The following is a 14,606-nucleotide window of genomic DNA, read 5'->3' on the forward strand; positions in this document are numbered from 1 at the left end:
TCTCCATCATCCTGCCACTCTCCACAATTAAAAAAACACATTCACATTCTGCCAGAACAGGTTGATTTTGTAGAAAATGTCACAACTGATTCTGCACTAATGACCATAGATTAACATATATACATTAAAAACAAGGGCTTTTGCTTGTTGTAACTGTGTGCATACCCCTGAGTGCACTCCCTCCATCATCAGGGAGGTGATTTTTTTTCCTCTTGATTCATCGGGAAATCCTGCCAGTTGGACGTTCTCCCAGCCATTCCTAACTCGCCTCCCATACCCCCTTCATTTCCTGAATTCTCTTTTATTTTCTGCGTAACATCCTCGCATTGTGTAAAATGGTGAATATTTAGCGTTGCAGATGTCCTAATTGAGTTCATAGTTCTAACGGCAGTCATACTATCTTAGTGAGTACCCAGCTGTTGCTAAGTAACTTGAAGTGGTTATGGCTGCTGTCACACGTATAGAGAAGGGGGGGCCCCTAATGTTTTGATTGGCTGAAGGGTAAGATCAATTAAAATAAAACTGTATGTTGTACTGTGGTTTAATGAATGAATAAAAAATAAAATGACCAAGTTACTAGTGTCATTTTCATTTAGAACTAATTGTGACTCCACAGGAGAAATATTCAGGAACTGTAGTCACCAGGTGTGTGTTGCTTGCAGAACAGGAGTTTCCAGAGAGATACAGGAAGTGTAAAAAAAAAGAGGTGTATGTGTGACCAGGATTGTAAATGGAATAAAATGTAACTGGGCTGCTTTGTAGGGTGTTAATTAACATTCTGAGTCTTTTCAGCTGAAAGGTTTGTCAATGTCACACTAAGCTCATGTGCATTACTGCTTTTCTATTCACTGTTTTATATTTTGACTGATGTCTGTAGTAATCATCATAATTTATGATCTGATCATGCAAAAATCTAAATCTAGTGGTCTAACTAACGCAGTGTTTAGCTGGAACATTTTGTTCACGGGAACATTTAGACACGTGTGTAATGATAATATACATTCAAACTTCAAATAATTTGCTAATAATCAAAAAGGCTGTGGTAATTCTTGGGAGCTGGTTTTTTAATCTTAAAAACAATCCGCTGCCTGTGTGTATAGCTATGTTACGTGCCTGTGAAGAACACCCTATTGCACCTGCCAGTTACCAACCTGGAAGAATGGCGGTCAGCAACATGAGCTCGGAAATAATCCGAGTAGAGCCGAACGCAGAACTCCCTCCCTCTCCAATCCTCCTCTTTCTGTCGTGGTGCAAGCAGCCATGTTGCCGCGAGCTTGTTCCGGTATCAGGGCAGGATCGTGCGCATAGACTGCATTCGGGCGCAGCTCCTCGCCTTTCTCCCCCTGTCGCCCGTGACACGCACCTCCTAATAAGAAAACCCCTCTATGTCGATAATGGATTTTACAACTTGATGATTCCTCCTTCAGTCGGCTGGGCACTGGGATAATAGTCGGTGTACCGACAGGACGAACTGGTGTATCGCCACACTGCAGTGCAGCACTGGTGAACGACCTTATTCCAATCACGCAACACAAGGAAGAGCGCCGGTGATTTCCGTGGATTTTGAGTTTTGTGGTTTGCTCTGAGGCAGTCACCGCCGCTGCGGTCGCTGGGGAATAAGCTAACTAGCTAGCTTTGCCTCGAAAGAAACGCTAAATTGGCTAGCTTCATGGGCTAATATCCACCAACCAATTAGCTAGCGCAACAATTTAATTCGTGTTTCTCACCTGTCATGTGAGCATTTTACAAAGTATTATTTTTATTTTTTGGATACGCTGCTCCGGATATCTGGGAATATTTTGAATTGTTTTGTGTGAGTTGGGAAGGTCGAGACCTCGTCGGGAATAACTTTGGCCTGAAAGTTTGCAAACCCTGGACCTGGTTTGAAACCTGAAAGGAAACGTTTCTGTCACAAGAAGAGAAAGAAAAACGACGACACTTGGTTATGAAAACGTCGCTGGATAAGCATACATTGTAAAATTTGGCGACAGCCGGGGCTTACCCAGACGTTAGTTAGCAACCTTACTGGTTAGCATGTTAGCCACCTAATTGAACCTTGTCTGGTCTAATACAACCATTGCCTAACTTTTCTTCAGGCTAGCACAAGTTGCTATCTCGCCAAAACGTCACAGTACCAGGCTGTAGCGTGTGTATCTACAACACATCGCTTACTGCTGACGCTCACAAATGATAACTGAGAACTGAATGTATTTACACCCAAACCGAAAACGTTGTTTTTCCTGCTTTGTGCTTGTTGACAAACATGGGACGTGCGATTGCTGCTAGCTAGTTTCTAGCTAGCTGGCTAACTGAGCTAGCCGCTGATGTGGGATTCAACTTGTTGATTCACAGGCTATCTGTCGTGCTGCTAGCTGGCTAGCACTGGACATCTGCTGGAATTTTTACTCCACTATCGGCTATATACGTTTTAAATGCGCCAGAGAAACTGACTTTTTCTTGTTTCACCGTTCCTTTTCCCTGTTTTTGCAACTCCCAAGTCTTTCAAAAATGTCAGCAAGGCTCCCACTGGTGCAGGTCATTGAAAATTCAGCCGGCCAGGTAAGATGTACCTCTATATTAAATCTATAAAAATATTGTAATCGATGATTTTCATCATTTAAAGTTCTTTCTTGGTGTGAAGAGATGCCCGTTCGGCCTTGTACAGTCCTTTTTGTCTCTGTTGTCTTTGCCACACAGCAGTGATTCACCAGCCTGCCTACACACTCAAACTGGATTTCCCATTCCTTAGAGAATAGGGAGAGCAAATTTAGGCTCATGTTTAGTCTGTGTCTTAGGGCATGTCCTCCGACTTGACTTACTGTCCTTTGACCTCTTACAATACACAGTATAGTTGGCCAGTTCCACAAAAACTTCACGGGGCTGACAATGCAGAAGCTAGTGTTCATAATTTAGTTTTGTCTAAAGTAACTTGTTATTTTCTGAAGATATTAGTGTAACAGTTTCTTTGGATACTAGTTTTTATTTCATGGTGTTTCATTTTCCTCTCACAATTCAGTGGAAGGAAAAGTTGACATTGTTTGTGGGTTGCTGTCATAACACTGAATAAAGTCAGTAGACCTTTTGTTTAAAACTGGCTACCAGATGCTCTGTATGTGTAGTTTCTGAATTTGATGCACGTTGATGCAGGGGGGGGCGATTGAAGCCACACAAACAATACACATCCTCTTCTGACCTAAAACAAGGCTGCTGACCCATATCCGCTTCTAAACACATTAGAAGCTCCTGTTCATCAGCTGTGAAAGCTCTCAAAAAAGACAGTGTGCTTCTTGTTCCCAGATTCAAGTAATTTTTCTTCCATACAGCTGGTTAGAACATCACTTTGAGTGTTTTTTCGAAGTTTAAAAGTTAAAGAAAACTCTTGGCTCTGCTCCAGTGTCGTAAGACTGGAACAAAGCCCTTACTTCCAAGACTACAGTATCTGTCTTAATCTTGTAGACAGCTTTATCTTGTTATTATAAAAAGCCACACACGCTCACATGAAAGCCATTATAGTTTCCAGTTTAAACCATGACTTGCATTACTTGAACAGCTGTTGACAAGTGTTGTCACATGGTGTTCGTTTCTTCAATTCAAAATCTTGGGCGGAAAAAAAAATGTATCTACATGTTGACAGTGCAGCCAGTGGATGATGTTAGTATGTGTTATGCTAAACCTGTTTCTATATTTGGGTTGCTTGAGGATCTATAGGTACGATAATGTAGCTGCGGCGATGATTTGGTGTGATGGATTTTTTCAGCAGTTGGTCAGTGGCTTTGAAGCATGTAGTGACGCAAAGGGGGAAAATCTTCACACATCAAACATTTGATTTGTGCTATCATTGGTAGTCGGTATTGACAGTGGGTATGAAGGAAATGTAACCTAGTATATATGAGGGAAAGGTTACAAAATAGAGCTTGTTTCCAGTGTCAAAAGATCCTAATCCTCTCTCAAACTGTTTTTAATTTGACAGAAAAGACAAAAAAACCCCAGATGTGAATGGTAGTTGATCAGCCAATGAGATGGGAGACCTGCTACTCTCACCAGCCAATAAGTAGACTTGATAGTCAATGCATGGGTCCAAAGATTGTGTTTGTCTTTGCGTGTTGTAAAATTGAAATGCTGACAGAAGTTATCTGTTAATACCACGATCTCACTGATTCTGTCAGCGTTTGTGCCGGCATGTCATTATACAGCAGGTCACTGCTTTAATTTCCAGTGTGAAAGCGAACTGACAGCTATACTGGTGTGTTAATGTTGGCAAGTAATACACGCACCCAGAGTGAAATGTACATATTCTCACGTTGCTACACACTTCTGGGAACAGAGGTCAGGTATAATACTGCTGGTTATATAAGTGTTGTTGAAGCCATTTGTGTATATGTACACATAGCCCGGGCATCTCTAATATAGTCATTCACCAATATACTGTGTGCAAAAACTTGAAACTGTACATAACTACCGGTATTAGAATAATTGGAAATGGTGCTGCTGCTGTAATATCTTGTCACATAATATAAGACACACAGTAGTGGAGTGTTTTGGTCATAATAATATATTAAACTGAACTTCTGCCTATTCTGTGTTTGTGTGACTTCTAGCAGCACCTTGTGTTGCCTTTTAGTGGTGGTGTTGTGAATGAATCATTATTCATTGTACATCAGCATCCAGTTAGGATGTAGGGGTGAAAGAAAAAAGGTTTGGTTTCATGGTAAAATCTTAACTAGGTTTGTAGGCAAAAGGTCACAGATAGATACTCCCACACAGTCTGTTTTAAAGGCCATGTATAGAAAGCCTTTGGTGTCGGGTCTCAGGATACAGGACAAAATGGCAACGGACATGAGGATGGGCTGATTGTTGATATAACGCTGTTCCTGTCAGACACTTGAGCATATATTTTGATTTGATCAACCAGTGTGCTAGTTGAAAACACATCTTTACTCCTTTTTAACTTGTGTCTGCCAATAGGCTACTTAGCTAGAATGTAGTTTAGCTTTTTTTTTACACATGATTACTTCCTACTAGTCTGTGAGTTAATGGTTATAGAAGTGTAGGGATAAAAGTTACAGACAAGATGGCTTAATATTGTTGTGAACAATTGCATTGCATATCATAAGAGAGCTGTCAAATGTAGAGGACATTTGATGGTGTCAAATGGCAGATATCAAATGGCTTTGATCAGACATGTTGCAAGGCTTCATGCTTCTTGTATGAGGAACTTACTTTAATGCGTCACTCACTAACACAGGTTAACAAAGAATAACTGGGTTTTGTATGTAATACAGAGACCCAAGAAAATAAAAGGCACAATGTATTTTGTCTTATGAACTGCTGGATATTTAGGTAACAAATTGTGTCATGATGCAATTTGTTTGTTGCTATTAACAGGTTTGCCCTTTCCACTTCCCTTAGACATGTCCATTTTGTCTGATTTCCTGTTTTACAGTGTTCTCTCTATTCTCTGAGCCATGGTTGTTGACGTGAATGCAGCTAGAAATACTGGTCTGCCTCTTCAAATGTTATTTTATCCTTCATGTCTTTGGGTTGTTCCACACTAGCAGAGCAAGATAGATCATCCCCTTATTAAGGTGGAATGGAATTAAGCCATTAATATATCCAAGTAAGACATTTCCTGATTGTAGAGGGAGACCATATGTATAGAAATGCACATGCACAAAAACAATGCACATGACATTTTCCACACATATATTGTATGAAACATGTTCAGACCTCACACATTGTTTAGGCTAGGTACACAGACGAGTTTCTAGTGCTGGCTGTGGCTGATGAGCAGTGCAGACAGACAGAAAATGAGCTTGAAAGCAGGGAAATGATATGCAGCAAAGATCCTCCTGGCCAAGAACCAAACTGGGGACTCGCCGCTTGACCGCATTTGTACTCATGTGGTACGCACCCCTACCACTTGGTTATTGGATTGCTGTACATACACAGTTTTACAGTTCTTGGGGAAATGCAGGACAGCATCACTGTTTACACTATTCAGTTCTGATGATGTACAGTAATAGTCAGAACTTGCTGAGATGTTATGAAATGTGTTAAATTTTTCATAGATGTTGGCCTCCTTCCTGCATTTTTGCAACTGGTTTGTAGATGCTTCTTTGTCTCATTTTTGGTGCACTGTAGATGAAATTAGTCCAAAATTATAGAATTAATATATATATAACATTAGAAATAAGATTTATAAAGTAACCACGACAGATGCATGGCTTCAAGGTAGATGGTGGGAACTGTACCATCTATATAACAGCACAGCAAGAAATATTAGGTACAAGCTTTGTTGTTCAGTCGGGGCATTTTCAGGTATATTTCTGTGTGTAACCTTTCTAACCTGCACCAGGAATGAAACGGTGAGCCAGACAAAATGCTTTCAGGCATCATAGCAACAAACACGAGACAAGGCAAACACATTAGGAATGATATTATAAAGTATGGGTGAGCGTAGTTTGGTGTGTTTCATCTGACATAATGGAAGTGAAAAGGACAGGCAACGCTGAATGTTGGTAAAGACATATTTTAGTATTCCAGTGCTCGCATTTTTGCCACTCTCCATTCATGACCTCCTTGAATGAGTCATCACATAAGAAATCTATAGCACATGCATACACTCCCACACACGCACACGCATACACACGTGTGGCTGTTACGCCCAGGAAACCATAAATTATGCTTCTCTCCTTACCAGACCCGTCACTAGGCAGATGAACAGAAAGACAAAGCTAGCCAGGGCCCTAGCAACAGAGAACCTGCCTCAGATATACACACACACACAAGATCATTTACTCACATTCACATTTGTTCCTGGCAACACACACATTTAAGCAGTGCCGCATTTTCTCTTCACAAAGATATGTTCAGTTAATTGGAATAAAATTAACATCTTCAGTCATTATACTTGGAGGTCCAGTAGGATTATAGCACAGACATGTGCTGCCAAGGTGTTAAACTAACAATGCAGTAAAATCCAGTGCTTTGTGTGTTGGATTTTATAAGAGAAAGCTAAAACAGGCCTTTCCAGTTGAGCAGAGTGGTAGGTGTGGCAGCTAACTGTAGACCTGCAATTTAAAGGGCTTGACGTCATTCAGGTGAAGGAGCATGGATTTTAGTGCTTTTGCTCTGTCTGCTGTCACTTGGACTTCTTCCTGCAATCTTAACAAGTAAAGGATTGCTTGGTGAAAAGCTGAAGGTTAAGGTTGCCCACTTTATTAATTTATGGAGAACTGTGTTGTTGAAATTTAATGTAAAAAAAGTGACAGTTTTAATATCAATTTACAAAATAGGCTTTTAAGTACTTGGGTAGGTGCAAACATTCAAGGTGCCACTGTGCTCTGAAGTAGTATTAATGCTGCTTATTATCCAAAACATAGTTCCCAAGACAATCTGTGTCAGACAGTTTGTCATGTATCTTACTACTTACCCATCTTTGAAAATGTGTTTAGTCCCAACTTGTGACCAGCCTGAGCTCCCCACTGTGTGCAGTTATTGCTGCAGGATTAAATTTACTTATCTCTGCTTAGTCACACTGAGCCTGAAAATTCAGTCAACAAGGTAAAATTGGGTTATTGGAGGGGTTAAACCATGTAGTAAACCCACAACAAACAGTAAAAGCACCACAATCAGGCTACATTAAGTTGGATTAAATACAATCTATTCCCAAATTAGTTCTGTTAATACAAATGCTTATGGCCTTAGTCATTTACTCTCAACAGTTTTACTACGGTTTCTACAGAAGGTTGGTTCGCTAGGGACATAAAAAAATCTATCCTTCCTTGCAAATATAGACTTGTGATCACTTAAGTCAGTGGATGACCTAAAAAATAGGTCCCCTCTGATCTTTCTCATATAAGTGTAAAGCTGGTTTTGGTCTTAGCCAAGGCCATATTTATATCTAGTGAAGTGTCCAGGCATCAAGTGAAAACCTGTATTTCATCAAGCCATATATATCAATCAGCATTTCAAAGCAGCCACCCTGTGCAAGCTACACAGACCTGTTTACTTTGGTGGCTTGCATGCACTGCTCACACCCAGGGAGTTGCATAGCAGCAGAACAAGGGCACACAAGGAAGTGCTATGCAGTGTGTCCCAACTGTGACAGCAGCAGAGCAAACACCAGCTCTGAATTGATTTGGCATGCACACACAAACATGCACACGCACAGATATACACACATACCCATACCTAGGGAGTAAGGGTAATCCAGAGTCAAAAGAACACACACATTCACGGCAAACTGAGACCTAGTGTGACACTACCTTGCTAAAGTAAGGCAGCCTCTCACACATTTACTTGGCCTTGGGTTGTGCTGAGTTTGTCTGCTTAGTATGAATAGACAAGCACTAGGGCTGTCCCGATCAACTTTTTCACTGCCGATATTATACCGATATTGCAGCCATGAATATCGACCTATACCGATATTGAGCCGATATTCACTAAACACTAACTCAACACATATCATACATACTTTAATTAAAAATTTTGTAGAGTGGAATGTTAGAAAAGGCTTTATAAATTGTCAGAAGCAGTAGGTATGAGAAAGACCCATTTATTAACAATTGAATAAAATACAAAAGTAAAAAAAAATAAGGGGCAAGCTCACTATGGTGAGAACTGAGAGCAGGGACACAAAACCAACAACAATATTGTTCACTGTTCAACTGCTCAAACTCAAGAGTCCACACAGCTCCAGTTTTACTAACTGGGCCCAAAACAATGTGGTCATTGCTCTTAGTCTTAAACAAATAGTGTAAACAAAATAAACACACCTCTCTAATAACAAGAACAGAAAACAATGTCAGTCAGTTATTAAACTGCTGACTACTCTTACTGTTACTCGCTATTAGTGTTACTCGCGTGCATGTAACACTGCTCTCTGCAATGTAAACTCATTGTCTATCCAGTGCGCAGTCAGACTCAATAAGGACAGCGGAGAATGGCTTGAGGTCCAGATATCGGTGGTGAAGCTAACAGCATTAGCTTTCTCTACGTGTCTGGCAATGAACGTCTTAGCTTCTTCATGCATCTGGGTCATAGTTTTGTCGACAATGGAGTGGCGGCTAGGGATAATGTAGCGAGGCTCGAGGTGCTCAAGTAAGCGTTTGAACCCGACATTACTCACCACAGACAGGGGCCAGTCATCAAGCACAATAAATTGGCCTATCTTTTCTGTTATAGCTAATGCCTTTTGCTGTCCCGTGGGAGTTTGTCACGCTTTTGAAATGTTTCGCCCAGCGTTGGTTGTTTGAGGGAGGGAGAGGATATTTGTTTTTTCGCCTCGGTGATCTTCTTAAACTCTTCATATTGTTGTTTGTGGTGCTGCTTCAAATGTGCAATGAGGTTGGTCGTATTAAACTTCCTTGCCTCTGTGCCTCCTCGGGAAATGTGAGCATGACAAGTTTTGCACGTAGCTGCAATGTCTTTGTCCGACTGTAAGGAAAGATACTGCCACACAGCCGACATGTCTTCTCCTTGCTACAGTCGCACACGTACACACACTTGTTGAGTGTGAAGCGTCACCTACTTTTATCAGAGCGTTGATATCAGAGATTTTAGATGCCTTCCGATAAAATCCGATATTTGTTTTTTTGGCTGATATCGGACCGATATTCGATATCAATATCGGATCGGGACAGCCCTAACAAGCACCAATGTAGATTGCGTATTGCCCAGTTGAGTTTTTAGATGAGGTAAACTGTTCTGAATTTGGTGAGGCCTGAGCTTGTACATCTGGAGGCATTCATCATCACTGAAAAGTTCCTTGTCTTTGTGTCTATAATTATACAATAGACACTCTTTAGACGGTGTTTTGATTCAACTGGCTCTACTTTTTGTGACCACTACCAGTAAGTTATATTCTGTCATTGATTATTGAAATAGAAGGGTGATGAAATGAAGTTCTGCTTTATCCCCCGCAGACCGTTGTAAGCACATACTCACTTTTGCTTTGTTTCAACACAGTTAATGGGCCCAATGCCCATGTGTGCCTCATGAAAATCATTGTCCTGTCTTGTAGGGTAAAAATCAATACATTATGAATTTTATTTGAGATGAGCTTGCACTAAAGCAGCACAAAGAGGGTGGAAAATTGGCACCAACCAAATTCTGGTAAAATATTGTGTAAGCGGCTGGTACCGGATGTTTAGCAAAAATTAAAATTTTCTATCGAGCACCTGGTAAATTTTAACATTTATTTGTCAAAGACTGTTTCATTTCTAAACCCTGAATACAAGATTTTTCTTCTGTTCTACTGTATGTGTGTGACTGAAGTGTAGAAAGAACCTAAATTCGTCCCTTTTTATTTCTTTCACTTGCCAAAAATATATTTTTGCAAAGCTCCATACACCAATCCTGTTTGACTGGCTTTCTGTTATGTGTTGAATCAGAACACTCAAACAGGTGCAGTAGCATTTCTCTTGGGCATTTGGTAACTTTTAAACTGCCCTTTTCATTTCCCCTTCATTAGACTGGTTCCAGTGTTATTCTGTCTTGGGATTCCCTTGTAATTACAAGTAGTACATACAGTAGTCGTTCTAGTTAGTAGCTGCAGAATATAACGGCTTAAAAGCTCTCTCTGTTTAGTTACCATAGTTTTTCTCACTGCGATGTCGCTTCATTGTTGTATTAGGATACTAAAGACTAAACATTCCCTTTTTGTCACGTTATGTTTTTAACACATATTCCAGTATACAATTAAGCAGTGCTGCTTTCAGTGCTGTAGGGGAAGAACAGTTTGAAGTTGCAAAGCTTAAGATGTGGTTTTTATCAGCATTTTCGAGCATGAAGTCAAGTTCGTGTGTGCAGTGTTAATTAACAAACAGGATTAACTTAGACAAGTGTAGTTAATGAGCACAGCCTGTGTTAACTACACTCATCTTTCTGCCAAATTACAGCAGGTTGGAACAGACACGTTTCCCCAGCCCATGTTTAATTAGCTTTATGAAGGCAACTCGATGGTGAGGTCACATGTAGATTGACTTACAACAAGTCCTTTAATGAACTTGGAGTGTGTGACTGGGCTTTCCGATTTCCTTTCTTTTTCCCCCTTGATGCAAAGGCATCCGATTAGATGTATGACCCACTATAAACGTTTTTGTTATCGTTCAGTCAAAGCCTTTTCAGTTCTGTGTGCAGGTATGATTGTTCTGACCAGCTTAAAGAAAAATGTCTCTATTCTTAAAAACATTTTTATTTTTCTGGAAGCAATCAGCATCAAACATTTGTCTTATACAGACACATTTGTATAACAATGTCCTCAAATATATTCTCCACATTTACAAGTGCTCTATTTATATAACTAACCACATTAATAGGCTTTTAATTAATTTTTATTACATTTTCCCCTAATGCTGTGATTGTTGAGTTTCAGCACACGTGTCTGTTTTCGATCATGTTCTGTTCTCCCGACAAACTAAAGTAAAAGACAGAGTGGTTAATTTGTAGTTAATTATTTCCAATGAAAGGGAAAATTGTGATTACATTTAATAGTTAACAGCAGTTAAAACAGCAGTGTAAAGTGCCATGTAAAACATACAGTCTGAATAAGCAACTCATAATAACAGCCATGAGTTTGTTGGTTGCCAAAGTTGGCAGAAAAGTTGCCATATTTTAATTGTGTATAATTGCAGTAATAATGGCTTTGTAATTATAGCCCTTATTTTAGAGTTTAAAAGTGTATACGAAAATGGTTTGGCATTTTACAGGTTTACTTCTCTTCTAAAAAGAAATGACTCGGCTTCTCTCATTAAAGCTCAACAATGTAAACTGGCAATTGTAGGGTTAAGCAAAACAGGTTGAGTAATAGTCTTTAAGCCTAATCTGATTTATCATTGATAATTGATAAACATGATCTGGCAGTGCAGTAAACAGGAAGGACTGTTGTGTGTGTGTTTGTGTGTTGTTTTTTTAACAGCCATGCAAATAATGTTTCAAAAGCATGTTAGCTATGTTCTCTTTATGCTCTCTTCCTTCTTGATAACCTCTGCGTTGCCATCCTGCTGTTGATGATGTTTTTGCCTATGCCTTCCTCACTTTGCCTATCATATATTACTTACTCCATGTGCCACTTCACTTTCTTAACTGGACTCCGTGGGGTTGTATCAGAGTTCCTTCTCCCAGAGCTTAGATTAGTAAAGGTCAGTGATAATGAGGCCCGAGTCAAAACACAACCAGGGCTGCTGTGGATTAACTTCATTGCCTTGTGTGTGTGTCTGTGTTTTGGTCATGTGCAAATGCTTGTGTCAGTAAATGGCTTTCAGCTGCAAACATCTTATCAGTGATTTTTCACTGTGTGTGTATGTTGGGACCAGAGTCTCAATGTTTTTGGGGGGGCCGGAAATAAACGCTATACTAATGGTCCGTCCACATAGTAGGCAGTGGACTAAAAGGACCACATGCTTGACACACAGTAGCAACAATTTAATTGATATTTGTAGAAACTAGGAATATCACAATTTAAAGTCAAATGCATTCAGAGAAAAGGTGCTTTGACTTTTGTCAATTAAACTGGTTGCTGGTGTCTTTTGTGCTATACTTTTAACCTCTGCAGTCTGCATGTGAAAGGGCTGTAGGGAGAAGATGGCTAAACTAAACAATAATTGCTTGCCGATTCATGACAATAATGTAACATGTATGATTTCTCACAATATCAGAAAGTTGACGTTTAGCCAGTCTACATTGTTTGGGTGCTGGGATTTGTTCCAATGCAGTGTTTCCCACAGACCAGTTGGAAATTTGTGGTGGCATCTTGGCGCCGGTGTCACATCGGTCGGCGAGTCTGTCATCAGAGTTTATACAGGTTAAATACACCTGCATGCTTATCTATGACAGTTTTTAAAGCTACAAGAAACATTTTGAATTTATTCAGTTAAATCTTAATTCTCTTAATTAGTTCTGAGTGATGAGACAAATACATTTTTACTAGAACCCTGCCTGGACCTTACCTCACCTCAACTCCATACATTACAGGCCAGTAGTATTAGATTGCTTATACAAATACCTGGACTTTATATTGGAGGAAGACCTGTCTTTTTTTAGTTGAATTTGTGCCTATAGTTTAGTTCCAGTCTTTAGATTCTGTGTCATTCAAAGAATGGATGAATGAATTACAATAACAGCTGAAGCTGAAGGTTTTTATTTCACATACATGAAGTCAACACTGACCTCAGTCCATATGTCAGCCTGTTCTTGTGTTGAAAAATAAAATTTTCAGGTAAAATAAAGGTTCAAATAAGTAATGTGATATAACATAAATAATATGATTAGATATATGGAACTACTAAAGGCACGACAAGGCAACTAACTCATAAATAAAACAGCTTTTGGTGGCATTATTGTTTATGTGACTATGGGCATATAACGTAATCTCAACCATAACAGCATTTCACTTTAAATCGCCAAATGGTTTGCTGCATTACCAGCTCTGTCTATGCTAAATCAGGGTGTGCGACGTTCCATTATCAATAACGTTGACCATCCTCTCTGCAAATGATATAGGTTTTCCTTTAACAGTTTAGAGGCGTCGAGTGTTGCACATGGAGAGGAGGAGCGGGTAGATCAGCTGCTGTTGGTGTGTGTACATGCATGTGCGCTTAAGTGTGTACTAGGGCTGGGTAAAAAAATCGATTTAATCGATTTCGGATCGATTCCATTTAAATTTTGCACTATCGATTCACAGGGCATGAGATCGAGTTTTTTTGTGTTGTGTGATTTTCCTCCCTCAGCGCTCTGGTGCGTGATGACGCAGCTGCGCAGTCGTACGTCGCGTCATTCAGGCACGCAGCCAAAATGGCTAAGGCAGGGAAAACACCGCTCGGCAAGCCATCCCAAATGAAATCCGAAGTGTGGAATCATTTCAAGTTTAAAAGGACAAAGGACGAAGAGCTTGATAAAACCAAGGTAGTTTGCAAGATATGCCAATCAGAGCTCAGTTATTGTAGGTTTACTACAAACCTCAGAAACCACCTGACAAGGTACCACACTACGCTAAACTTAGCTTCCGACAGTACACCGCCCGGAGCAAAACAAAAGAAACTGCCTGACCTGCCAGCATTACCACCAGAGTCTCCGTGGCCCATAAAGACAACAGAGGCCATCGCAACTTTTGTTTGCAGAGATTTACGCCCATACTCGGCAGTGGAAACTGAAGGATTCCGGCAGCTCATTCAGGTGCTCGAACCACATTACGTTATGGTGCAGCGTAAACATCTGAATGAAACTATGAAACTGTGATCCCCGTGATGTATACATCTGTGAAAGATGTGACACGAATGAAAATACAGTCAGCAAATGTCAATGAGCTCCTTTTCCTCAACAAGGATCTCTGTGTGACAGTTTAAGTTTACTGTCTACGATTGTTAATATTTAATACTAATACTAATTTTTTCATGTAAAAAGTGCAATTTTCTGCAACATTCATATGAGCACTTTTTACATTTGCACTTTTTTTAATACAATAGGATAAGACAGTTTTGTTTACAGTTACATGTGAACTGTCAAATTTACAAAATAAAGACGTGTATTTTGCAACGTATTGTATATTTTCATTATTTAAGAGCAGATTGAATCGATTCAGATTGAATCGAATCGAATCGAATTGA

The 14,606-nt window shown here is 39.8% G+C and overlaps 1 protein-coding gene across 11 annotated transcripts in view; it reads left to right on the forward strand.

The window, feature by feature from the left end:
- The first annotated feature begins 1,253 nt into the window (after nucleotides 1-1,253).
- mark2b (MAP/microtubule affinity-regulating kinase 2b) overlaps nucleotides 1,254-14,606 on the forward strand; it is a 41,652-nt gene continuing 28,299 nt past the window's right edge. For 8 of the 11 annotated variants that reach the window (XM_028429375.1, XM_028429377.1, XM_028429382.1 and 5 more), the window contains exon 1: nucleotides 1,254-2,559. In XM_028429375.1, coding sequence (XP_028285176.1) covers nucleotides 2,509-2,559 — 51 coding nt within the window. In that variant the 5' untranslated portion in view covers nucleotides 1,254-2,508. The remainder of the gene's footprint in view (nucleotides 2,560-14,606) is intronic. The other 3 variants (XM_028429376.1, XM_028429385.1, XM_028429386.1) reach the window with 1 other exon arrangement.

Source organism: Parambassis ranga, chromosome 18 (genome assembly GCF_900634625.1).
Source record: "Parambassis ranga chromosome 18, fParRan2.1, whole genome shotgun sequence".
In the NCBI taxonomy this organism is placed as follows: Eukaryota; Metazoa; Chordata; class Actinopteri; family Ambassidae; genus Parambassis; species Parambassis ranga.